The 25,911-nt window shown below is 39.3% G+C and overlaps 2 protein-coding genes across 13 annotated transcripts in view; one reads left to right on the top strand and one right to left on the bottom strand.

Annotated features, from left to right (window-relative positions):
- Positions 1-17,006, top strand: part of NEMP2 (nuclear envelope integral membrane protein 2) — a 95,446-nt gene extending 78,440 nt beyond the window's left edge. Inside the window, exons 9-12 of one of the 9 annotated variants that reach the window (XR_008522630.2) lie at positions 789-958; positions 4,167-4,358; positions 5,158-5,418; positions 13,808-17,006. Coding sequence is in view for 1 of the 9 variants with exons in the window: in XM_024243414.3 (XP_024099182.2) it covers positions 789-792 (4 nt within the window). In the remaining 8 variants the exon portion in view is untranslated. Of the gene's footprint in view, positions 1-788; positions 2,206-2,721; positions 3,322-4,166; positions 4,359-5,157; positions 5,419-13,807 lie in introns of those variants that run through there. The other 8 variants (XR_008522631.2, XR_008522632.2, XR_008522634.2 and 5 more) reach the window with 8 other exon arrangements.
- The window catches only part of MFSD6 (major facilitator superfamily domain containing 6), a 96,190-nt gene that overhangs the window by 50,442 nt on the left and 19,837 nt on the right, over positions 1-25,911 (bottom strand). For all 4 annotated transcript variants that reach the window (XR_010135889.1, XM_009237917.4, XM_054549001.2 and 1 more), the window contains exon 2: positions 18,239-19,826. Coding sequence is in view for 3 of the 4 variants with exons in the window: in XM_009237917.4 (XP_009236192.3) it covers positions 18,239-19,773 (1,535 nt within the window). In the remaining variant the exon portion in view is untranslated. The remainder of the gene's footprint in view (positions 1-18,238; positions 19,827-25,911) is intronic.

Raw genomic sequence — 25,911 nt, 5'->3', positions numbered from 1 at the left:
TAGCACTCAGACTGAAGTCAATGCAGTTCCCACTCACAATGCTAAACACCGTCTCTGTCTGAAGTGAAATTTAAGTCATGGATTTTTCAAGTAAGGAAAAAAGTAGAGCAGGCCGGGCATGGTGGCTCACACCTGTAATCCTAGCACTTTGGGAGGCTGAGGTGGGTAGATCACCTGAGGTCAGGAGTTCGAGACCAGCCTGACCAACATGGTGAAACCCCATCTCTACTAAAAATATAAAAATTAGCTGGGCATGGTGATGCATGCCTGTAATCCCAGCTACAAGGGAGGCTGACACAGGAGAACTGCTTGAACCCGGGAGGCAGAGGTTGCAGTCAGACGAGATCATGCCGCTGCACTTCAGCCTGGGTGACAGAGTGAGACTCAGTCTCAAAAAAAACAAACAAACAAACAAAAACAGCAGAGTAAATACAATTGCAATAAACTCCTTCCTACCTCAAACCTGTCAACTTGAACTTTTATGGCTAGAAATTTTGCTCTATTCTGTTTTTAAATGAGGAACTGTAACCGATATAGTTTTTTCCAACCACTCGTGTTCTTTCTTTTGTGACATGAGTCACAAAAAAAAAAAGGAAGAAAGGGCATCAGTTCCAGCAATCTCTGAGACCTCCGCACGATGCCGCTGCACCGTGCCCACCCTCCATACTAACAATTCTATAATGTTCTCCAATTTTTAAGCATTTTTTTCCACTTCATATCTCATGTATTTCTGCCAATAATCTTCTGAAACAGGAAAGATAAGCGTTGTTATTAATCCTCTTTTACAGCTGATGAAACCAAGGCCCTGAAAGGTTCACCAAGTTGCCAGGGTCGTGCAGATCAACAAACTGCAGAAGCAAGACTCAACCAGGTCTTCTGCTGTCAAATCCTGTGCCCTTCCCATGGCCAGCAGAGCCTCCCCCAGCCGGATCAGAAACCTTTCAGGGAAATTTAGAAGGTGCTTTCTTTCATACACACAAAAAGTAATGATCACTTAACCTTAAAATCTTGTTTCACAAAGATGTTGTAATATTATACCTATATTTGAAACATGTTAGATTTCTAATAAAATTTAATTAATAGAGCTATGAATAACTTAATAGTAATAGTAATGAAAGTCATAGTAATTAATAGTAACTTAATAAATAGTAATAAAATAGCAATAAAATAGCAATGATACTAGTCTCTATTTTGATGATACCAATATTAGTGTCTAATATATACAAAAGGGCATGGGGTTATAAACTAGACAATCTGGGCTAAAGTCTCCAACTCCACCACTCAGAAGGGACTTTGGGCAAAAAGCAAATCTGTTCCTTTCCAGGTTTGCATGGTGGATCTGCTTACCAACACACATGCTACCAGGAACGCATATACATACAGAAAAATACAAGTCTGCCATTGCCAGACTCACTCCTACCATCATCCCACTATGTTAGGCCATAGGTCCCTATTCTAGTGTCTTCTGACTCTTAGAATCTTCAGGGATCCCATCCCTCTATACCTGCCTCAGGCTCTCCTTGCTCTATTTAGACACATGTATTAATTTGCTCGGGCTGCCATGACAATATGCCATAAACTGGTGGGTTAAGCAATAGACATTTATTTCTTATAGTTTTGGAGCTGGAAATCTGAGAATAGGATACCAGCATGTCTGGGTTCTGGTGAGGGGTCTCTCTCTTCCTGGCTTGTAGATGACCACATTCTTACAGCGTCCTCATATGGTAGAGTGAGGGCAGCAGAGGGGAAGGGGGAAGGGTAAAGAAAGAGAAAAAGAGTCACACAAAGCAAGCTCTCTAGCATGTATTCTTATAAGGGCACTAACCCCATTATGAGGGCCCCACTCTCATGACCTCTAAACTTCATTACCTCCCAAAGATCCCATCTCTAAACAGCATCACACTGGGTGGTCAGGACTTGAATATATAAAGGAGGTGGGGGACACCATTCAGTCCATAGAAAAATGCTTCTCATCTCTATCTTTAATACCTTCACTCTCTAACACAATTGGAAACCTCCCCAGGGGCTCCATGAACCGTGGCTGCAGGCTCTCAGGTACTCTATCCCAGGACCACAAGGAGTTAGTTTGATATTTCCACCAATGGAGGGTATCAGGCTCTCATTAAGCCATTGTAAAATGGATGTAATAAAACGACTGTTTTCTAAGATTATTGTAACAATAAAAATATTTGTTAAAACTATAAATTGTGAGGCCTACAATAATTTTACTGGTGGTCTGGAAACTAAAACAAGGACTGATTTAGTCTAATTAGGAAATTGAACATAAACATTTTCCCTATAAAAGATACAACAGTCTTCTCTGTGAAATATATTCCAGTTACCAGTAGAATTTCTGAGGTAAGGCAATATAGAACAATGCCACTTTCTGACATGTATGATAATAATTGATTTGTTTGCTGGTCAACTCTTGTTTTCTTTCTCAGTTTACATTGCACTTACCAGATAAGCCCAAGGCACAGACAGTGACACCTAAGTCATTAGGATATTTGGGGCAACATACTCTCTTCCGTTCTGTGCTTCTCCAGTCCCACAGAAATGCCCAAAGGGAAAATGGAGGGTCTAGGATAAAAGCCCTTGAGTTTTCAGTGAGTAACATTAAAAGAATATCAGTGATATCTTCATCCAACACTTCAGGTTCTGACATTAGGATGTAATTTTTATGCCCACATTAGAAGCACTGAATTTGTCTCTTCCCAACAGTCCTGCTATATGGCACTGCTTCCAGAAGTAACACTGATAATGGCATGTTCCTTCTTTGACGAAGAGTTCCCAAAATGGATTGACCAGGTGAAAATAAGAAAGGGGAATAGAGAGGAGGAAGATGGAGCTGTTCTCTACATGCCAGTGTTTCTGAAAGACATCTCCAACTTCATCCTTTCTCTAAGATCTGGGCTTATCAATGCAACTTTCCAATGGGCATCTTCTCCATCTCATAGGAATTCCAGAAGTTCCAAACTCCAGGATCCTCTTCCCCTACCCAGAGCCCACACCTCTCTTCCTGGGTTCTTCTCCTTGGTGAATGGCACCAGTACTCATCTGGTAACTAATCCATAATATAACACCTCTCCTTCATTCCAGCTATGCAAGGTCCTGCTCAGAAGAACTCTGGCTTTTATTCATTTTATATCCACTCCCAATGTCATAGGCACCTAACCTAACATTTCTGTAGCATCTGACATTTTCTTTTCTGTTTTACTGTCTTCCACCTCCAACAGAACATGAGCTCCATGACAGAGGGATATGTCTGTCATATTCAACACTGCAACCCTAGAACAGTCACTGATCATTTAATAAAGTCTTCTTTAAAGAAATATTGAATGAACACAATATTTAATTGTTAATTAATTCTTCCTAAATGATATGTGGTCATCATTAGAAACATTAGTTTTTGCCACTTATATTCAGTACAAGTTAGTTTAATCACATTGATCTCATCCTAACACTGCTAAAGAGAAGCTAACTCTGAAGGAATTAGAGTTTCACTCGGGGTAAAAGGAATAATTTGGGGACGTGGGGGCACTTTAGACGGATGGAGATCTCACCAGGAAGAGACCAGGAGGGTGGTTGAAACCATTGAAAAAGTGATACCAGGCATTAGTCATTCAAAGCAGAAATGAGGAAGACTAAGAGGTGAGACTGGGTTGCATAAAGGAACAAAATAGTTGCTAATCTAACCCTGTGCCTATGAAGCTATAAGGTAGCAGCTGAGAACATGACTTTGGGGTTTAAATCCTATGTTCATTATTTACTGGCTGTGTCATCATGGGAAACTTAATCACTCTACAATTCTCATCTCTAAAATGGACATAACAATGCCTAACTCACAAGACTGTTAAAAAGATTAAATAGGGCTTATAGGAGAAGCATTTAGCACGATGCTTTTGTAACTTTTATATGTAATAAGCAATCAAATGGTAGTATAATTACTATTTTTTAAACATTATCCCATAATTATAATTTTTGTTAAGATTAGAGTTTTGTTATTGTTGTTGTTGTTGTGTTGTTGTTGTTTTTGAGATGGAGTCTGGTTCTGTCTTTCATGCTGGAGTGCAGTGGCGCAATCTCGGCTCACTGCAACGTCCACTTCCCAGGTTCAAGCGATTGGAGATTTTTAAACTTATTTTTGTTTTCTACTTTTCTTCTAGATTATTTACCTATTCTGATATTTTTGAAGTTGCTGAAAAAAAAAAACAAAAAACTTTCATCTGGATTGGTAGAAATCACTAAATCAACAAAGATAGTACATGAATCATCAGCTGATGACTCAAAAAAACAGCACAGCTTGTAATTCCTCTAAAACTCAGAGAATGAAGAAAAATGGACCTTTGCAAACTAGGGTGAGATAAATAATAAGAAATCCCCTGCCCAAGCAATTGCCTTCAAAAAACATAAAAGCAGAAATCAGTTATATCACCTCCTGCTAAAACTCAGCTTCCCTTAGAAAAACATACCAATTCTTAGTATGATGCTCAAGCCTCCCAGGATTCTTGCCCAGTGCACTGGTGTCCTTTTATTACCCTCTCTCTGGCCATTCACATGTGTGATTTTCTCTGTCCCCAAGATCTTCACTGGGAGCTTCCATTCAGGACTCTGCTCAAATGCCACTTCCTCAGGGAAAGTCTCCCAGCCTAACCGAGCTGAAACAGTTGCTTCTCCTCAGTCACTCTAGGACCCTTCACTCTGTTTTACTTCTGCCCTAAATCACCCATCATTATCAGAAGTAAAATCATCCACTTAATGTTCATTGTCTACCCCAGTAGAATGTTAGTCCCACGAGGACTGACCTTTGTTTTTCTTATTACAGATTCCATATATCCCTAGATTATAGCACAGTGCCTGTCACCCAGTGTGTGCTTAATAAATACTTGTTGGAGGAATGCATTAGTAACAATACTACCTACTGTTCATAGTTGAGGACTTAGTATGTGCTTGCTAGCATTATCTCGTTTAATCTTAAGGACAATGCTATGAAGTTAGGTATAATTATTGCCCCGTTTTACAAATGAGGAACCTGAGGCTTAAAGCTAAAATTACTGACTTATCCAATGTTAGACAGGACTAAGTTTGGGATTTGAATCTAGATCAAATGCACACATGTATATATACACACACATACACTTCATACACTTTTTACAGGCAAATTGGCAAAAAGAAGGAAAAAAGAAAACAGGATAACTACTACACTACTCAACGATCCTACCAGGGCTTAGGATGATGACTGCAGTCAAGCCTAGACCAACTTGCTCTCTTGTCATTCTCCTCAATGGAATGAAATGCTTGGCCAATGGTTATAACCAAGGACCACTGGCCAACACTGCATCACTGAAGATTCCTCACTGTACTCAGCAACCACAATGCACAGGAGATGGTCCAAAGACATAGTACACCTGGACAAATGTAACTGAAAGTTTATTCTTCTTTTCGATAATGTTAGAGCTTCAATCTATATGTTAACTTTTTAAAGGAAAGAAAAAATCAGTGGCTGGGCACAATGGCTCATTGCCTATAAACCCAGCACTTTCAGAGGCTGAGGTGGGCAGATCACTTGAACTTAGGAGTTTAAGACCAGCCTGGCCAACATGACAAAACCTCATCTCTACAAAAAATACAAAACTTAGCTGGGTATGGTGGCACACGCCTGTAGTCCACGCTACTTGGGAGGCTGGGGTAGGGGTATCATCTGAGCCCAAGGTGTCAAGGCTGCAGTGAGCTGAGATTGCGTCACTGCCCTCCTGCCTGGGAGACAGTGAGACTCTTGTCTCAAAAAAAAAAAAAAGGAAAAAGAAAAAGAAAAAGTTAGCAAGTTACTGTTTGTCTATAGACTACTATTTAAAGATGTTTTCAGCAGGAAAAAAGGTAAGAATTGCTCAGTATTTCAGAAATAAGAATGGAATTGTTACTTCTTCAAGTTGGAAAGGCTTTGGAGAGGTATGCTATGAAGTAAGCTTCTGAGAAAATTTATTTTCTTATCCACTCTTCCAACGTATCCTTCAAAATTATATAATTGCAGTCTTCCAAATATTTCCATGTATATGTAGAAATATAATTAGCCAAATTAGTTAAGACTTTTGACTTGTACAATAAAAAGGCAGTAAACTGACACTCTATTACTCAAGATAATTAAACAGCTGGTACAAACACTCATACTTGCACTTACTGCCAGTAATAAACTTTATGAGCTTAGGGACATCACTTGGCTTTTTGGTATCTTGATTTCTTTTTCTATAAAGAAATGTTATAATTACTATTCAAATCAAAGTTGTTGGACACAGTTTGATATTAATTTTTTTTTTTGAGACGAAGTCTTGCTCTGTCACCTAGGCGGGTGTGCAGTGGTGCCATCTCCGCTCACTGCAACCTCCATCTCCCGGGTTCAAGTGATTCTCCTGCCTCAGCCTCCCAAGTAGCTGGGACTACAAGTGCCCGCCACCATGCCCAGCTAATTTTTGTATTTTTAGTAGAGACGGGGTTTCACCATGTTGACCAGGCTGGTCTTGAACTCCTGACCTCAGGTGATCCACCTGCCTCAGCCTGCCAAAGTGCTGGGATTACAGGCATGAGCCACTATGCCTGGCTAATTCTCAACAACATACTATGCATTTGCACCTGATCTCATTTTAAAGAGAAGAAAATAAGACCTGAAGCCATGGTTGTTATACAAAGTAGACTTGTAATCATTTATGCCATTTAGGGAAAAATATAGACAGACAATATGCATATTAGGGACACAAAATCTCAATGTTTACCTGAGATATTTGGATAAATGTTTCTTTAAAACATATACAGCTATAACTATGCACACACATGCATATGCATATACACATACACACATTTGGCTCTTCTACAGGAGGATGATTATATTGATCCACTGTAAGGAGACATGGGCTTCAAACCATTTCCCAGTAGAAAATGCCAAAAACAGGTAGAGACTGTTTAGCACCAAGAATGGAAAATTATGAATATTTTGCCATTATTTCCTTAACGAAAAAAATATTACAGATAATGTAGAGGTCCCCTTTGTTCCCCATCCAAGTCCCTTTCTCTTTTTGTTCTGTCCAGAAAGCTAGGGCAACTGTGAATTTAGAGTGTATTAATCCTCTCTAAATTTAAATGTCTTTATATATATATAAATCCATAAAAATATGCTAAACTTTTAAAATTTATTGTTAACATTTGTATAAGTGTACTGAATTGTGTATTATTTTGAAACCTGCTTTTTTCCCCAGTCAACATCATAGTGTTGACAGCTTTCCATGTTGGCATATTGATCTAGTCTATTTCTTTTAACCCCTACATTAACATTTCACCTTATGACTATACCACATTGAATGTATCCATTCCTCAACTGATGGCCATTTAGACTGTTTCTCTTTTTCACTGTAAGAAAGCCACAAGTAAGCAACTAAGCATCCTTGTACACATCTTTCTGCATGTGTATGAGTTTCTCCAGGGAGGTATTTACCTAAAAAATGTAATTTTTAGGCCATAGGGAGTATCTAGCTTGAGGCTGAGCATAGACAGCTAAATTGGTCTCCACGGTGGTTGTCTAGGTAATGGAATTCGCAGGAACCATCTTTACTCTTGTCTGCCACACACTTTGACCATCACCTCAGCCTGTTAGATGGTGGCAGTCTAAGGGCAGTCTGCAATCACAAAAGGTACAGTACATATGGTGTTTGTCCTGCTCTCTTTAACTCAGCAAGTACCTCAATCAACCCAGCCACTGAAGGTGGAAGAGAAAGAAAACCATGTGATGCCAGTAAAAGCCCTGGATCCATTTATACTGCCTTGCAACAATGGCCTTTTCTTCTTAACTATGAATAGCTCAATTATAAGTAATGCTGTTATTAATAAGTCAGCCTGGTAGCTATATTACATGGTGAGATATTTCTTTGCAAAGATGTTCTTTTCAAGGGACAATAAAAACCAAATGATTATCTTTCAATTCCTGATCATAAATTCTTCAATTTTTGAGACTCCATAGCTTACAATGTGATAATGAGAACCTATAGTTGAAATAGCTCCAAGGGGCTTTTCCTCCAAAAATGGGTATCAATGTCTTTGGAGGTAAAATGTGAAAAGAATAGGAAAATAGAAATCTACCCACATATAAATAATAGCTGCAATTATAATTTTCATATGCCAGCTATTATAAAGATAGTAGCTTATAATGCCTAAAACGTGGCACTAAGAAGTATATAAGCAATTTATTTTTTAATGTGGCTTCTTTATATCACTAGGTAGGTCATTTTTTCATATGTGCTATGACACAGACTATATGTATAAGACAGGGCCTATGTGTCCTCCATATATTAGCAGAGGACTTAGCAGTACAGGAATAATCCGTAAATGCTCATATTTTAACAAATCCAAAGCTCTCTAGTTGGCACAAAATGAAAAATGAAATCCACTGGTGGTGGACTCGCACTGACCTATCCTCACAGTCTCGCTCAATCGCTCATGTCTAACAGAACACTGCCAACTGTCCTTTTGGCTAAAAGCAAAACAAAACAAAACAAAATTGAAATCACTAACTTTGTGTTCTCTGATTAGAAAAGCTCTAATTAGCTCCATTCTCTAATACTCATGTGTTAAAATAATTCCATGTCAGACACCTTGAGTGGGCTAATATTTTTATATTTTGTGTGTCAAGACATCCTTTCAAGTTATTTTTTTATTGAGCCTATGAATCAGAGAGAGACTGCATATGTAGAGTTTTCTCTGAAACATTTAGGATTGTGCTAAACATGAACTCTCTGGATAAATGTTTGTGGTGATGGCTTGTGACCTGTCCCAGCAGCTGGCCCAGGCCTACCATATTTTCAGAGCAGTGCACTGGGAGAGATCCCCAGAATCCCTAAGTCCCTCACCCCTGAAATTTGGCCTGTTCTAAAACAGAATCAGTACAGTCTTAGATGGCTCTGAAGTTGGTTGACATTTAAGCCCAGCTTTAAAGCCAGGGTATAAATGCCAAGGAGACCAGAACCGAGTATTCATCTCTTGTATTCCCACCAGTATGTAGTTTTGGGTTGAGCAGACCCAGAACGAACATCCATAAATGTCTAGCTACTGTAGATTCCCTATCTCTGGCCAACTTGGCATTTCTAGTTCATAGTCCATGTTTCATTAGCTTCTTTATAAATGAATATGCCTTCCTAGTTCCTCCCTCTCCCTGATTCCCCAAATTTTAAAAACTTCATGACACTGCCAGATAATTTTTTTCCAACTCAGATCCCAGTGAGTTATTAGGCAGATTTCACTGCTAACACATAGCTCTCCCAGTTTAAACTACTTTTCAGTTGGGTTTTTCAAAAAGCTAGGGAGCTGTAGCAGTTGGAACTGTAGGATTTAGCAGAGTAAAGTGTCTGTGCCTTTCTGTCGGACAGAACACTCTGGCAGGCAGTCAAGAGATCTGGGGGAACTTCCCAAACTGTGCAGCCTTGGATACACCCTGCGTCCATCCACCTGGCTTTTACGTTGCTAAAACAGTATACTCTTATAATCTCAAACTCTTTCAGAGTTCGTAATAATTCTATGATTATTAAAACTCAGATAAAGTTCAGCAAGGCTTGATCTCATTTTGGTCTTAAGAAACTAAACCTCATCACAAGACGGGAGAATCCTGAAGATCATTTGATGGTGGCAAAATCATTCACTTTTGGAGAGTGCTATTGTTTGGGTAGGATTTTTTAAGCTTAATTCATAAAGACATTTTTTAAATATTAAAATTCATGCCCTTTGATTGATCAAGGAGGAGGCAGGATAATGTATTTTTTTTCCCTCATACCAGAGTTTAATACAGGCTATATTTCCTTTGGCAAATCACCTATCCCGATAAAAAACAAAACTGTTTTTAAATCTCAGCTCTGTAATCCTTACAGCTTAAAGATAAAGGAAAAAAAACGACCTTCTTTTTGTCCATTAGTCAATTACAGGAAGCATTATTCTTTCCATATTACCACGTTATGAATCTGATTTCAAAGTAAGTATTCTAATGAAAAGAGAAGCATTTAACTTTTTAAAAAATTCCAACTGACTCTGCAAATGAAATTTTTAAACCAAGGTACCAGGAGAGGAATAAGACCTTATGTTCTAAAGCCCCCATCATATGAAATAAATTATTCTGTCTTTTATGTATCCAAATGGTAGTTATATGCCATCCTTGGGAGAACGGAAGAAATGGTCACTCAAGTCATTCTGTATGTTTTGTGTTTCTGAGGAGCCCTCGCTGAGAAAGGCTGGCAGAGTCAGAAAAAAAAAAATTCGTGTTCTTTAAACAGGGTATAGTCGGGTTTTTTGTTTTTTGTTTTTTGTTTTTTGTTTTTGTGATTGGGGCTTTTTAAAAAGAGAGGTACTCTGGAAAAGGAGACAGAACATATTTAAGTCCTACTTTTAGCATGTGAAGGAGCTAGATTCTACATTTTCTTAAATACTCTGATGAGTTAAATGGAACTAACACTCAAATGCCGCCAAATCCCCCCACCACTGATAGTTAACAATGACAGCATCTCCGACTGCTTCTTGCATCTTTGCTATCTGCCTGACTCCATTCTAAGTGCTTTGCATCAGTTCTCCTGTAATTATCTTTAATATGAGATAAGTATCCCCAGATTTACAGATGAATAAAACCGAGACTCAGCTCACACAGCAGGCCCAAGATTGTCCAGTTAAATCAGGAGCACAAGCAGGATGGAAGCCAGGCCAGTTCAACTCAAAGGGCCTCACTTAACACCAAGGCCTACTCTGAAGGGTGCAAGACTTCAGGCTTGTATCCTCAGGCGGGCTGTAAAATAAGGGGCCTGGACTACACTAGCTCTAAATTTGTTACCCAGTAACTAGAGTTAATTTACCAAGATACATAGTGCAAAAACAAGGAAAAAGATTAACGTCACTTTTTACTATGATTTTGTATAAAATAATTGGAATTTAAAATAGGGCACAAAACATTATCTTTATGAAACACTTGTTTTTGAATGAAATGGAGGATAGTTTTAGCACCCTAATACTCACTTTCAAAATTGTAACAATAAAGTTACACAAGATGATATAAATTCTAACCCCTGTAGAAATGTTGGACTGATTATCCAATTTCAGGAGTTACAGTGTGGCTTTATGTTTGTTTTCTTTTGTGCTTTGCCATGGTTTTTATATAATAAATGAAAAACACAAACAAAAAACACAAAACTGAGTTGTGGAGAACGATGACTTCAATAGAACCATAAAATCTCCCCTACACTAAAAAGAAAAGAACACACACACAGCCACTTTACATCTGCAATCCACTTTCCTCAGACCTTGTGAGTAAACTCCTATTCCACTGCTACAGAGCACTCATTTATTTCACATTTTAAAAACTGACACTGATATTACAATAGAACTGATGTTGTGGCTAAACTATATTCTACAATACCTATAAGTTGGCTGGCAGGCTTCCACATGGAATCTTGCTACCTCTGTGAAAAACTGGGCCATGACCAAGAATACTCATACACTGGGCTTAAAGCCACAGTCAATTACTTGTAACTGCTCTGGCAGAGAAAACACAGGCCAAACAGGTCTCATTTCACCAGTGCTAAGAAAAGTTATTACCTTTTATTTCATTAACTAGTCAGATGACATCAAATCAACAGTTTTTTTAACACATATCCTACAAAATTGAAAGTATAAAAGTACTTCATTTGCTAGTACTGATTAACTTAATTAGACTACTCATTTTTTCTCCTTTTCTTTTTTGAAACAGGGTCTTGCTCTGTCACCCAGGCTGGAGTGCCGTGGTGTGATCACAGCTCACTGCAGCCTTGACTTCCTTTTGGGCTCAACAGATCCTCCCACCTCAGCCTCCCAAGTAGCTGGGACTACAGTTGTGTGCCACCATGCCCAGCTAATGTTATTTTTTGTAGAGGCAAGGTCGCACCATGTTGCCCAGGCTGATCTCGAACTCCTGGGCTCAAGACATCCTCCTGCCTCAGCCTCCCAAAGTGCTGGGATTATAGGTGTGAGCCACACCCAGACCAGACTAATCTTTAAGAAGACAACCTTTGTTTATAAGAACAAAAGATTCTATTACATAAAGGCTCTATCAGGAGTACACTTCCAATTTGATATAACTCCATTTCATTTGAAAATCTATGGTCATCACAAATTTGGGGAGAAAAATTTCAGTTTGACTAAGATATGTTTAAGGGGGAATGTTAGTTATTTTGAAAATCACAAACATCTTGACTTTGCAGGTTTAATCATCTGTACACTTCTGATATTATACTGTCAACTTGTATTTTTAACAGATTCAATGGATCTTGTAGTTATAAACAGCATAATATATCAGATTGACAGAAAAAAAGTAAAATAAGCTGAGCTCCTAATATATGCTGGTCATTGTTGAAGCAATTGCCATGTTTTATCTCATCTAGTCTTCATAAAAAACCCTAAGAAGCAGGTATAAATAATATCCCTATTTATAGATAAAAATACAGAGATGCAAAAAGTTCTGTAACTTGTCCAAGGCCATATAGTTCCAAGCTGCAGAGCCAGGCAATCTGACTCAGCCTCTGCTCCTAACAACCGTGCAATCCTTAAAGTCCTGTTCCTTTTATTTTTTTTCTCCCTTGCTTATGTCTTAGGCCCACCTAGGAATACCCACAGAGGGTGCCTGGCTCAGGTGATGATATTGGGGGGTGCTCAGAAAGTCCATTGCCGCTAAAGCAATATATAGAAACAGGTTACAGTAATACCGTAATGACAGTTCCATATAACACAAAATATTCTCAAGCATAAGGATATTTACTTTAAGCAATAAAGCACAGACCAACATTTCAATAAATCAGAAACTTGAAATACTATCTTGGAGACAATTATAACTGATTTTCCTCAGCCCATTTCTCTTCTTAGACCACAAGATTTCCTTGTTGATCTTATCCACATTCCTGATTTTCACTGCTGCAAATCTGCATCCCCTGTCCTAACCTCTCCCATAAGCTTCAGACTTACAATAGTCAACTGCCTGCTAGACATCCCCATCTAGATGTTTTCAATTTCAAACCAAATAATCACACCCCCACCCCATTCTACATCTCCTTTCTGAATTTCCTATTAGATTTTTGGAATTACCATACCAAGCTGGAAATGTGGGGGTCTCTACCTCACTTCCACATCCAAATAATTCTGTCAATTTTACCTCCCAGATCTATCCCTTCCCTTAATTTCTGTTGCTACTGCTGCAGTTCAGGCCTGTACCGTCTCTTACTTGGACTATTTTAAGAACTTTCTCAGTGGGCTCCTGGCTTCAAAGTTACCCTCCATAGCAAGGTTCAAAGCAGGGAGGAACATATGAAAATCTCTGGCCCTCCCTGCTTTGAACCTTGCTATGGCTCCCTACTGCCTCCAGATGAAATTCAGGTTATTGATCCCAGCACCCATCTGGCCTCAATCTCTCCTGTTTTTTCCAACACACTTCCCTTTAGTATTCAGCCCCTGCATCTTACTAATCTAAGGTTCTTCAGGCCTAAATAACTGTTCAACTAAATTGAACAAATGTCTAGGATTTTGATTTTTAAGTAATATAGAGTAATACTTGGTCCTCTAGAGCATGTAGAATTCATAATTCCAAATTTACTATGAGAATTAAGTCATCTTTTAAAACATTTTTATTGTGGTAAAAACCATTTTTAAAGAAGAATTAATCCTCCCTTAAGGAATCAGAATGGGGAAAAAGTTATTTAAGGTCTACCATCTTTTTGCTCTTTAATCAATAATTGAGTTATTCTATTCTTATTCTGTTTCTTCACAGTACCAATTGCCATCAGGAGTCTTCGTAAGCAGTGAAGAGTGGTGTATGAGTCAGGATCTCATCAGAGGCAGGCACCAATCTGACTTAATTTAGGGACTTCGTTAGGTAGGTGACAGAAGAGCTGGGAAGCCAGACCACTGTGAGAACCACAGGCAGCCTCTCCACAGCCTTGGGCAGAAGAATAAAGAGAGGAGAGAATGTTGTTGGAGCTCAGGGCCACCCACATTGGGTGGGGCATAGGTGAGACGCAGCAGCTCACAGAGGTCTCTAGAGCTGAGGAGACAAGGCTGAGAGTCTGGGAAGCAGGACAGAGTACCCAAGTGGAGAAAGCTACAGAGAGAGAGGGCTGTAGAGATCTGTAGCTTCCCCTAGAGTCTTCAGCTGCGTACTGACCAGCACATGTACATAGGTAAACTACAAGAGGCCAGAGAGAGGACTAGAGGGAACCATTTCCAAATCTTACACAAACACGCTGCATGAGCTGGAAAGAGAGAAATAAATGCCCTGCTTTCCCCCACCGCCTCCTTTCCTGTAATCCTCCCCTTACCTATGCCTCTCATTAGCCTGGTGATTCTCAACCTTGGCTGCACGAACTAGAATCAACTAGGAAGCTGTAAAAACGTTGAATGCCTCGGTACACCCCTAGAAAGACTGATGTAATTGGTCTGGGTGCAACCTGGGCATTAGGAGCTTTAAAAGCTCTGTTGGTGAGCTTTGAATACATTAGCTGAACCCAGGTAGAAGACACAAGAACAGACCCTGGAACACACAGCCTACAGAAATCAGCACCCTTTCATATGGGGCAAGGAGAGGATCTGAGAGTCTGTGGGCCTAAGATCAGCAAAGATGGCACAAAGAGATGGGTAGAAATAACATAATGAGAAGAAGAAGAAAAGAAAGTAGGCATGATCTTCCTTAAACCCTTCAGCGGCCAGCTCACACTGAACACCTGGCTGCAGTTTCTTCCCTCTTATAATACTTACTGCTATTCCTCCAGTGACCAGACTATCATGTGCTACCTCCCATGTGTCCTTGGCTGTGCTGAAGCCCAGCATCTTGCTATCTGTTCTGGTTCATCCTGCAGCGTCCCATCAGGAAACCCTGGTGTTCCTCCTCTTGCTAGCTGTATCAGGTTTTTTCTTCTTTCCCAAACTGACTGGCTAGTTCATTTGTATATTTAGCTAATATTAAGTAGTAATTGATGGCTAATAATAGGTAATGTAACCCCCTCGGATAATATTTGCATGGCAAAACAGACCTTGAGTATAAGAATTTCAGGGCAAAGTCACAAATTGATTGAATAGATTTTTCTGTGTCCCTTAAAATGTAAATAAATTTAAATCAAATAACATAGGGGATGGCCTAACATTGGAAAGTAATGATTTACAAATTTACAAATGATTTACTGCAATGTATTTTGATTATAATCCTACTCATGGCTGCTAAAATGTTAAGCAATGTGAAGATACCTTAAGGTACATTTATATCCTGTTAATCATCTATAGCCTAAAAATATACTTGCTGTAAATTCCAAAGTCTTATGATTTTGAATCAAAAGAAATTTATTTTTAAAGGTGGAAATATTTAGCATTATTATCCTATTTGCCTGAGAAAGTTGCCTTCCAGAGAAGGACAAAATCCAAGGTCAAAATCAGAAATCAGATACTCTATGCGTGTGTGTTTAGACTGACAGGTCAGTCCCTGAAAAACTGGTTGTATATTGTGAAACTGTTAAAATACTGAGTTCAAAACTGGACATGCTATTTTTAAAAAACTATTTTCTGGTATGAATCTTTCTTATTATTACTCTAGATGAAGAATTTGTGAATATCCACAAATATATGGTAGTGCCAACTCCTAAAAACAAACTTCCAATAGGACAACTACAAAGTACTGAAATAATATACATGCATGCATAAAGGCCATGGGCAGATCTACTTCTGTGATCCTACAAGCAACACATCAAGGCTCATAATTCAGAGATCACTTCTCTTCACCAACTACTTAATGAATGGTATTCTTCCAGTGGAAAGTTTAAATCCCCAAATCACAACCAATACCACCTGACTAAGCTCCCAAAATTATCACCAAAAGGAACAGATCCATTCTACCTAAGTATGTGGACATAGTCTCATTTTAGCTATCAGACTCTTTTAAAAGCACTTGAAACAATTAATACATTTTAATGGACAGAATTAAAATTCAAAAGAGGTAAATGACCACATACTGATGGAATTCTCGCAGACTCTTGGGAGCAATATGACCATAACAGCCATCTTCTTCCATCACATTATTAAACAAGAAATGGAAGATGCTTTTTGTCCGTAAAAACCAGAAAATTAAGGTTAAGTGAACTGTAGCTTTTGAAATAATGAGTAACTAATACTACACAGGAAAGAAACACACAAGTCTAAGCTTACTAAAGGAGTAGTAAACCCACTAGGATTTTATCATGAAAATGCTGCATATGTCTCAGACAAAAGGCAAAGGTAGAAGAGAACCATCTTTTCTTAGCATGTGGAAAGAACCTAACAATTCCTTTGAAAATAGAACCTATACACATGTGACAAATCTGCACGTTGTGCACATGTACCCTAAAACTTAAAGTATAATAAAAAAACAAATAAAATGTGAAAAAAAAAAGAAAATAGAACCTAAACATACTCTGTACTGAGTCAGTGTTCAACTCATGCTACCGACTTATTAAATAATGATGTCTAAGAACTCCACTCATTGGTAAGACCTAACTGGGTACTTTTCTGCGAATGAATAACAGTGATTTTAAAGACATTATTAACTGCAGTGAGATTTGCTCATCTGCCCAAGCTGAAGGGAGGCATCTGATTCATCTCGGTCAATTCAAACAGCTCAGATAATCTAAACATGGTGCGGACAAAATTAAAGGGCATTCCGAGTCCTTAATATTATATGGGCTCTCTTTTGGAATGGTCTTACAAAATGTGCCTCAGGGGTTCTGTGAGTCCAGGAAATATCCACACAGTTCCTGACTTTGTTAGTGACAACAAAGGGATCGAATATCTGAGAAAGAGAAGGAACAGAACACCACCTCCCCAAGCAAAACCAAACCAACAAGAAAAAATACTCACAATTGCTTAAAGAAATGGTTGATTCTAGGTTGAAACTTTAAATTAGAAAATATTTTCTTCAGTTAATAGAAAGGAAATAAAGGATTGTCAAATCTTGTCATTGTCTATTTCTCCTCTTTAATTTCTTATAGAAGTAGCAGATTTAAATACACACAAACACATATGGTTGCTTTTAGTTATAGCAACTTCACATTTTAGGAACAGACATGTCGTACTTTTCTGTAAGGCAAGAATGCTTACATGGAGCTGGCTCCACATTTAGAGTCAACAGAGCAGAAAGATCTCTAAAGAGCAAGGTGCACATTAATGGTGAGAAGAAATAGTACACAACAAGAAACACTAGGCACTTATAGGGTGTTTTCTTTTTTTAGATAGAGTCTCACTCTGTTGCCCAGGCTGGTGTGCAGTGGTGCAATCTTGACTCACTGCAACCTCTGCCTCCTGGGTTCAAGTGATTCTTATGCCTCAGCCTCCCGAGTAGCTGGGACTACGGGTGCGTGCCACCATGCCCGGCTAACTTTTGTATTTTTAGTAGAGATGGGTTTTCACCGTGTTGGCCAGGCTGGTCTCGAACTCCTGACCTCAAGTGATCCACCTGCCTCGGCCTCCCAAAGTGCTGGGATTAACAGGTGTGAGCCACTGTGCCCAGCCTATAGATTTTTTTTTTGTAACTAAAAGAATTACATGGGAAATTTTGGATGGAAGAAAGGTTTTCAAATATGCTATGTCTTCATGGTGGACAGAAATGCAGGGAGTCACGTAATAACCCAAAAAAAAATACTTAAGAACCTCATCCATGTAATATCATGGAATTAGGGATTACGGTGGGTTACATCATAGTCTTATTAGATATAATGGACATCTTTAGATGCCATATATTCAGGCTCTATCTATGTCAGCAAGTGGCTGAGAATAAGGGCTTAAAAAAAGTCCACCTTATCTACTTAAGCTCTGCTTCATAAATGCCTAGGACAGGTGGACCCTCCATGGAATAATATGTTCACTAAGCTGGTGTTCCTATACCTGAAAACATGTACTGTGAGAGTCTCTTAGCACACAGCTAGGTAGCCTATAGGTCTTTTCCGTGGGGTGGGAGAGCAGAGGAAGCCACTCTTTGTTTATTTGAGATAATCCAACCAGGTTCATGACTTACTTTCCTTTGTTTCTATTTTAAGGAGGAAGAGAAACAGAAATTCCCATTTCCACTCCAACCTTATCCTCAACACAAATTATAATACCTTAAAAATTGTAGTAGAAGGAGCTATAAACCATAAAAAGATAAAGTTCAATTGCTGAGGGGCAGCAATCGTAAGCATGTTCTTACCTGATGTGGCCAATCAATTCAATAAGCTTGTGACTAAAAAAATATGCTGTCAGCTCAGACACATGACTCAGGACTGAACAGACCCCAAAGAGGGTTGTAGTTCCATTGAGGTCTTCCAAATGCCAGTAGAGAAAGGTGAACACGAAACCGTATCCAAAACCCATGAACCAAGCCACAAACAGCACTGAGCCATACTGCACGCTGCAGAGCAGCTTGATTAAGTCCCAAAAGTTGAAGGCCTGCGAGTGGCTTGTGGTGGTTGGTGTCTCCTCAGAGGACTCTGTGGAATTGTTCCTCTCCACCTGCGGGATCTCCACCTCTTTCCCTTTAGAATCATCGTTTTTGAAATGGTTGTAGCGGAACCGGAACTGAGTGGCAACGATCAAGGCCATGGTCATGAGAACGCCGAAGACGATGAAGACGATCTGGTAATTCCTGTACTCGGGGGGCTTACACCCCTTTCCATTGATGAGCACTTCGATGTGGGTGTAGTCGATCCCGATGCCCACAGACAGCATCGCCAGGCCCCAGCCCAGGGAGCCCCACATGCGCTGCAACCCATAGCGATCTCTGTGTTTTCCCAGATACTGGAGTGTGACTGTGTCTACGATTGTGACAGAAGAGGCACTGAAAAATTCTCCTATTATGACAACTACCAAGATCACCAAGAATATAGCTTCAACTTCTTGTTGATCATAAACAAGCATGACTTGGTCAGAAGGTAAAGATTTGGTGGTGGTAACAATAACAGTGGTTGTCTCCTTGGTTACACTTCCTGGAGAGACAGGGGTTGCTGTGCTTGAGTTCAACGTCAAGTCCATCATACGGTTAGTAATTTCATCTGTCTGGGGCTGCAGAGTGGGTTCGCTGTTCATGTTTGGAGCTGTTGGCAAAGTAACAGGGTCTGAGACATTGAGCCCTGTTTCCAAAAGCAGGTTTCTTTTCTCACCCATTTTTGGTGATATGGTGAGGAAAGAGGTAAAGGAAGAATTTGTTGGCAGGATAGTTAACTGGTGACTTGCATTGGTGGGGTGAGCTGTTGGGGGAATCTTTGGTACACATCTCAAGGTAGCAGGTTTGACAAATCCAATGCCCAGGTTGAATAAAACCCAACACAAAAGAGAAAAGAGGAGGACAATTTTGCCTTTTTTAAAGCGGTCTGCAACTACACCCCAAAAGGGGGCACTGCAGAATTCAATGAAGTAACGAATACCTACTAGTAGTCCACTCTGACTTGGAGACATTCCCAGCTGTTTGTAATACACAGGCAAAAGGGGATAGAGAGAGCCATAGGCAGAGTAAAAGAAAAAATAAAAGACCTTGGAAATTAGAAGATCGTTGTTTATCTTCACACAATGTTTCTCTATCCAGTCTATTTCCTCCTCAGGAATAGCAGATGTTTCTGTGGAGGAAGGTGTTTCATTCGAAGGTGGTTCTGGTTCCCTGGAAATACCATTAAAGGGATCTGCAAGCACATACTTTCTCTTCTGTTCCTCTTCATCATCCGTTAAGATAGCAACTTTATCATCTGCCATGGCTTACCACCACCATCAGCAAGTTTACAACCTTTGGAATTTGTACTGTTGATCTGTAAAGTAAAATTTAAAAGATGGCTTAGTAATGAAAATCATAACATGTAAACACAGAACTTCATCTTGCAGGAAATTAAGTAGTTACAAACTAAAATAATAATTGCAAGAGAGAATTCTCATCATTTATCACTTGCAGCCACACAATACCGGTAAGGAAAAATAGCTTTTAAAAAAATTGAATATTCTTTGTGGCCACTGACTGACTAATTACATCTTCCAATGGCAGGTTTACAGCTCAGATTCATTCCCAGTCTTTTCATTGATTCCCAGGGAAAATGTACAAATAATAGGGATTATGTCTAAACCAAATACGGAGAGTTGAAAATAAACACTGTTTATAGTTTCTTGATTTTACTGTTCAAACAAATCCACTACATTATGAAGTCTAGGATTCTTTAGAAAATAAAGGTAGCAAAACCATTCTGTTTCTAAGGAAAAATAGGTTGCACTTAACCACAGCCACAAATGTAATGAGAAAGAGGAAACCAATGGCACTGTTGCAACTATAGTGCTCACTGAAGCCATGACAAAGATACCCTGGTAATGAAGTAGTCTTCACATTGCATATATTAGGTACAGTTCTCCAGATGTGCTTTATAGATAGCAGTTTAAGAAAATGGCAAGAAAAAAGAGCAGATAATACTTATTTAGCACTCTGTACCAGATAACATTAAAAGATCTTTACATGCATTCATTCATATTAATCACAATAGCCCTATTATCTTGTCCATTTTACAGATGAGAATAATGAGGCATGGCAGGTTTAACTAATAAGAGGCAGTGCCAGGATTTGAACCCTGATATTATGGCTTCAGAACACATGCTCTCTATGATGGTAGTCCCCAACCATTCTGGCACCAGGGACTGGTTTCATGGAAGACAATTTTTCCTCAGACGGGGAGAGGGGGTTGGTTTTGGGATGAACTGCTCCACTTCAGATCATCAGGGTGATTCTTAGGTTCTCATAAGGAGCACACAACCTCCATCCCTCGCATGCACAGTTCACAATAGTGTTCATGCTCTTATGCAAATCTAACGCCTCTGCTGATCTGACAGGAGGCAGAGCTCATGTGATAATGCTTGCTGGCCTGCTCTTGCTGTGCGGCCCAATTCCTAACAGGCCACGGAGTGGTAGCGGTCCATGGCCCGGGGGTTGGGGAACCCTGCTCTAAGACACACTAAACTGAAAAATAACACATTTTAGATAAGATGCCAGTAAACCTTTTTGAAAAACAGTGTTTTGGCCGGGCGCGGTGGCTCACACCTGTAATCCCAGCACTTTGGGAGGCTGAGTGGGGCGGATCACGAGTTCAGGAGATTGAGACCATCCTGGCCAACATGGTGAAACCTCGTTTCTACTAAAAGTACAAAAATTAGCTGGGCCTGGTGGCACTCCTGTAGTCCCAGCTACTTGGGAGGCTGAGGCAGGAGAATTGCTCAAACCCGGGAGGCGGACGTTGCAGTGAGCCAAGATTGTGCCACTGCACTCCAGCCTGGAGACAGAGCGAGACTCCATCTCAAAAAAAAAAAAAAATGTTTCTCATATATGATATTAGCAATATACATTTATATAAATTTATAGGAACTGGGCCACCATCCCATCAGAATTTCCCTTTCATCTATTGAAGACTGAATGATTAAAGTGTCAAAAGGTCTTGTGTGCATCAAGAATTATGTTGTTCCAATGAACAGATTCTGATGGTAGGAGGTATATACATTAATTATGTGTTAATTCCTTTCACCTTCTTTTCTTTTTTTTTTTTTTCTTTTTTTGAGAGACAGGGTCTTACTCTGTCACCCAGGCTGGAGTGCAGTGGTGTAATTATGGCACTGCAGCCTCAACCTCTGGGTCTCAAGCAATCCTCCCACCTCAGCCTCCTGAGTAGCTAGGACTACAGACGTGTGCCACCATGCCCAGCTAATTTTTGTAGAGATGAGGTTTTTGCCATGTTGCCCAGGCTGTTCTCCAACTCCTGGGCTCAAGTGACCCTCTTGCCTCAGCCTCCCAAAGTGCTGGAATTACAGGCGTTAACCACTGCACCCAGCCTCCTTTCACTTTCTTTACTAGAGAAAAATATCAGTTTCACTTGCCACTCCTTGGAATAGATCTTGCTCTTTGTTTTCCCAAAATGAATAACATTCTGAAAAACCTTCTAAAATTATGCTTGTAAGCATTTTTTAATCTCTACAAAGCTCCTAGGTAGACAATGGAACACAACTTAAGGAGACCTATGTAAGGAGTCAATTTATCTGTTATCCCCAAAAGCCAGATGTCAATGGAGCTGTAAGCTTTGAAAATGTTCATGTTGGTTTTTTAGGTTAAAAAAAAATTTAACTGAAGTGAAATTCACATAACACAAAATTAACCATTTTGAAAGTGAACAATTCAGTGGTATTTACTATATTCACAATGCATATGGCCACCACCTCTATCTAGTTTCCAAATCAGGTTTTTCTTAATAGTGAAAGGAAAACATTTTTTTTCCTCCTAGAAAACGTGAAGGAAAAGCAAAATCCAATCTTTTGCTGCTTAGCTATAAACGACTTTCTTTAATGTTCTATACCTATTTTTCATTCATCATTAGTGCCTTCACCTATCCAACTCAGCGGCTCCAATTCCATTTTATCATCTGAAAAGAACAAATAATTTGCCCTCAAATCTATTTTCTAAATTAATTCCTGAGCTCAAAATTGAAAGAAACATTTATTGTGTTTCAAATGTATAAAATTATGTGATACTTCTGGGTAAAGAGAGCAGATTAAACACATGTAGTTTAAATCCTTCCCTGAACCCACTAAAATGACAACAAACACACACACACAAACATACACACACTGTAAAAGTCGTAATTCAAGCTAGAAAGATTAAAGGGCACATAATAGCAATAAAATAAAATTCTGGAAAGCAGAAAGTAAACAATTGGTAAAAGACTTGGTAGATCTGAGAAAACTAAAACCTTGGCTGATTATAGGGAAAGCCAAGAACTAATAAAATTTACTACTCAGAATCCCTGAAAGGCTCACGAGTTAGCTATGTTAGATTTATCTGTAAGTAAGAGAAAGAGTGTATGTGTGAGTAAGTGAGTGAGAGAGAGAGAGTGTGTGTGTGTGTGTGTGTGTGTGTGTGTGTGTGTGTGTGTGTGTGTGTGGTGGGGGGGGGGCGGGGTGGCGGGGGTTGGGGAGGTGCTCAAATAGAGCTGACTGGAAGTCTAAACCCCAAACAAATGCAGGTTATTTTCCTCTGGAAAGTAAAACACAGAGGTTTTGGCCAGGTGCAGTGGCTCAAGACTGTAATTCAAGCACTTTGGGAGGTTGAGGTGGGTGGATCATTTGAGGTCAGGAGTTCGAGAGCAGCCTGGCCAACTTGGCAAAATCCTGTCTCTACTAAAAATACAAAAATTAGGCAGGCATGGTGGCAGGTGTCTGCAATCCCAGCTACTTTAGAGGCTGAGGCAAGAGAATCACTTGAACCCAGGAGCCGGAGGTTGCAGTGAGCCGAGATCACACCACCACATTCTCCAGCCTGGGTGACAGAGCAAGACTCTGTCTCAAAACACAAAAACAAACAAGAAACACAGAGGTTTTCTGGCCATAGAGCACCAAGCAGAGTTGTAAACAGTGCCATGCTGAAAGCAGGGCATCAAGTGAACATACACATCCTGGATTCTGAGTTTTGGCCCCTTTCTCCATCCCACTTTCCTCAGGAGGTTCCCAGAGGCTGGCAAGACTTCCATCCTCTAGGCAGGAAAGTTAAAGCCTCTTCTCTAGAAAATCTGGTTAGCCTAAGAGGAATGACTTCTAGATGCTTATATTGAAGCCTCTCCAACTAAACAACACAACCCAATGACCCTACACAGGAGCTCAGAGTTATCAAGACCTTCCACTAAATATGAGTAATTACCAAGGATTCTAAGACATTTGAGGAAAGTCTGTTACATGAAAAACAGAACCAAAACAGGAAACACTATCAGTCCAGAGAAATCAGAAGCCAATAAAAAGGAAAATACTTTTGAATATATTATTAATAGCTTCAGAAATAAGAGAAAATCATGCAACTATGAAACAATACCAGAATAATATATATTTTTAAAGAAGAAGAAGGATGGGCAGATAAAAGGAATGCTTGAATAAAAAGCTCTGGAATTTATAAGTATTATAGCATAAATGAAAAATTAAGAGATGATATGAAAGAAAAATGTGAGGCAATTTCTTAAGAAAATAAAGAACAAGAGCAACAATACACAGATATATGTATCTCATATCATATACAGAAATCAATTCCAGATAGATTATAGATTTAAAAGTCAAAGATTAAATAACACAGCTTTTAGAAGAAAACATAGAAAAATATCTTAAAGATTTATAGATAGGAAAATATTTACTAAATAAGACATAGAGTATATTAAACATTAAAGAAGAAAAAATAATTGAACTACATTAAAATTAAGAATTTCTGGCTAGGTGCAGTAGCTCACACCTGTAATCCCAGCACTTTGGGAGGATCACCTGAGATCAAGAGTTCGAAACCAGGCTGGCCAACATGATGAAATCCCGCCTTTACTAAAAAATACAAAAATTAGCTGGGCATGGTGGTGGGTGCCTGTAATCCCAGCTGCTTGGGAGGCTGAAGCAGGAGAATCGCTTGAACCCAGGAGGCGGAGGTTGCAGTGAGCCGAGATTGCACCACTGTACTCCAGCCTGGGTGACAGAGTGAGACTCCATCTCAAATAAAAAAAAAAAAAAGAATTTCTGTTCATAAGCTACCATTAAAGATTGAAATGGCAAGTCAAAGAGTGAGAGAAGATATTTTGGTGATACACACACACACACACACACACACACACACACACATATATATGTAACAAAAGAATTATCCAGATATACAAAAATGTATTCTTTAAAATCAATAGAAAAAAATCAGTAGGAAAATATCAGGTAACCCAATAGGAAAAATAAGCAAAAAGTCTAAATAGGCACCTCACAAAAGAGCCTATACAAATGGCCAATAAATATGTGAAAAGATGATCAACTTGATTAATTGCCAGTGAAAGCATTAACACCAGAATACAATAATGTAACATACTCTAAAAATGGCTGAAATAAAAAAGATTGAGGCCGGGCATGGAGGGAGGTGGATCACTTGAGGCCAGGAGTTCGAGACCAGCCTGGCCAACATGGCAAAACCCCATCTCTATTAAAACTAAAAAAATTAGCCAGGCATGGTGGCAGATGCCTGTAATCCCAGCTACTCGGGGGGCTGAGGCAGGAGAATCACTTGAACCCAGGAAGCAGAGGTTGCAGTGAGCTGAGATAGCGCCACTGCCCTCCAGCATGGGTGAAAGAGCGCAACTCTGTCTCAATAAGTAAATAAATAAATAAATAAATAAACAAATAAGCATCTCTAAATGTTTGAGTGCCAACATGATACTCAAAGGAAATGTACATTGTAGCATTTTTGATTTTTGGATTTAGAAGGCTGAACAGGTAAGTATAAAACAAATATTCTAAAATTTGAAAAAATTCTAAATCCAAAATACTCCTGGTCCCAAGCATTTTAAATAAGGGATGCTCAACCTGTAATATCAAATGTTGATGAGGATGTGGAGGAACCAGAACTCTCATAGATTGCTAGTGGGACTGTAAATTGATACACTACTTTAAAAACTGGGAATAGCTACTAATCTTGAGTGTAACACCCTATGACAACCAAAAGATATGTATATTCACCAAAGACATGTATAAACATGTTCACTGCAGAATAATTTTAATGGCTCAAAACTGGGAGCAACCTGTCTACAGCAGATATATAAACTGTAGTATTTCCATCCAAAGAAATACTGTGCAACAGTAAAAATGAACAAACTACAACTACATGCAGTGACAAGGATGAATCTCACAAACATAATATGGACTAAGAGAAGCAGGAAACAAAAGATCACTGAACACATGATTCCACTTATAGAAAAATAATAAGCAGGCAAAACTAAGTTATGGTATTAAAAGTGGTAGACATGGCAGGGCACAGTGGCTCACGCCTGTAATCCCAGCACTTTGGGAGGCTGAGGCGAGTGGATCACCTGA

The sequence above is a fragment of the Pongo abelii genome, chromosome 11 (assembly GCF_028885655.2).
Source record: "Pongo abelii isolate AG06213 chromosome 11, NHGRI_mPonAbe1-v2.0_pri, whole genome shotgun sequence".
NCBI classification, from domain to species: domain Eukaryota; kingdom Metazoa; phylum Chordata; class Mammalia; order Primates; family Hominidae; genus Pongo; species Pongo abelii.
Note: the sequence above shows the minus strand (reverse complement) of the source record. Positions and strands in the feature narration are given on the sequence as shown.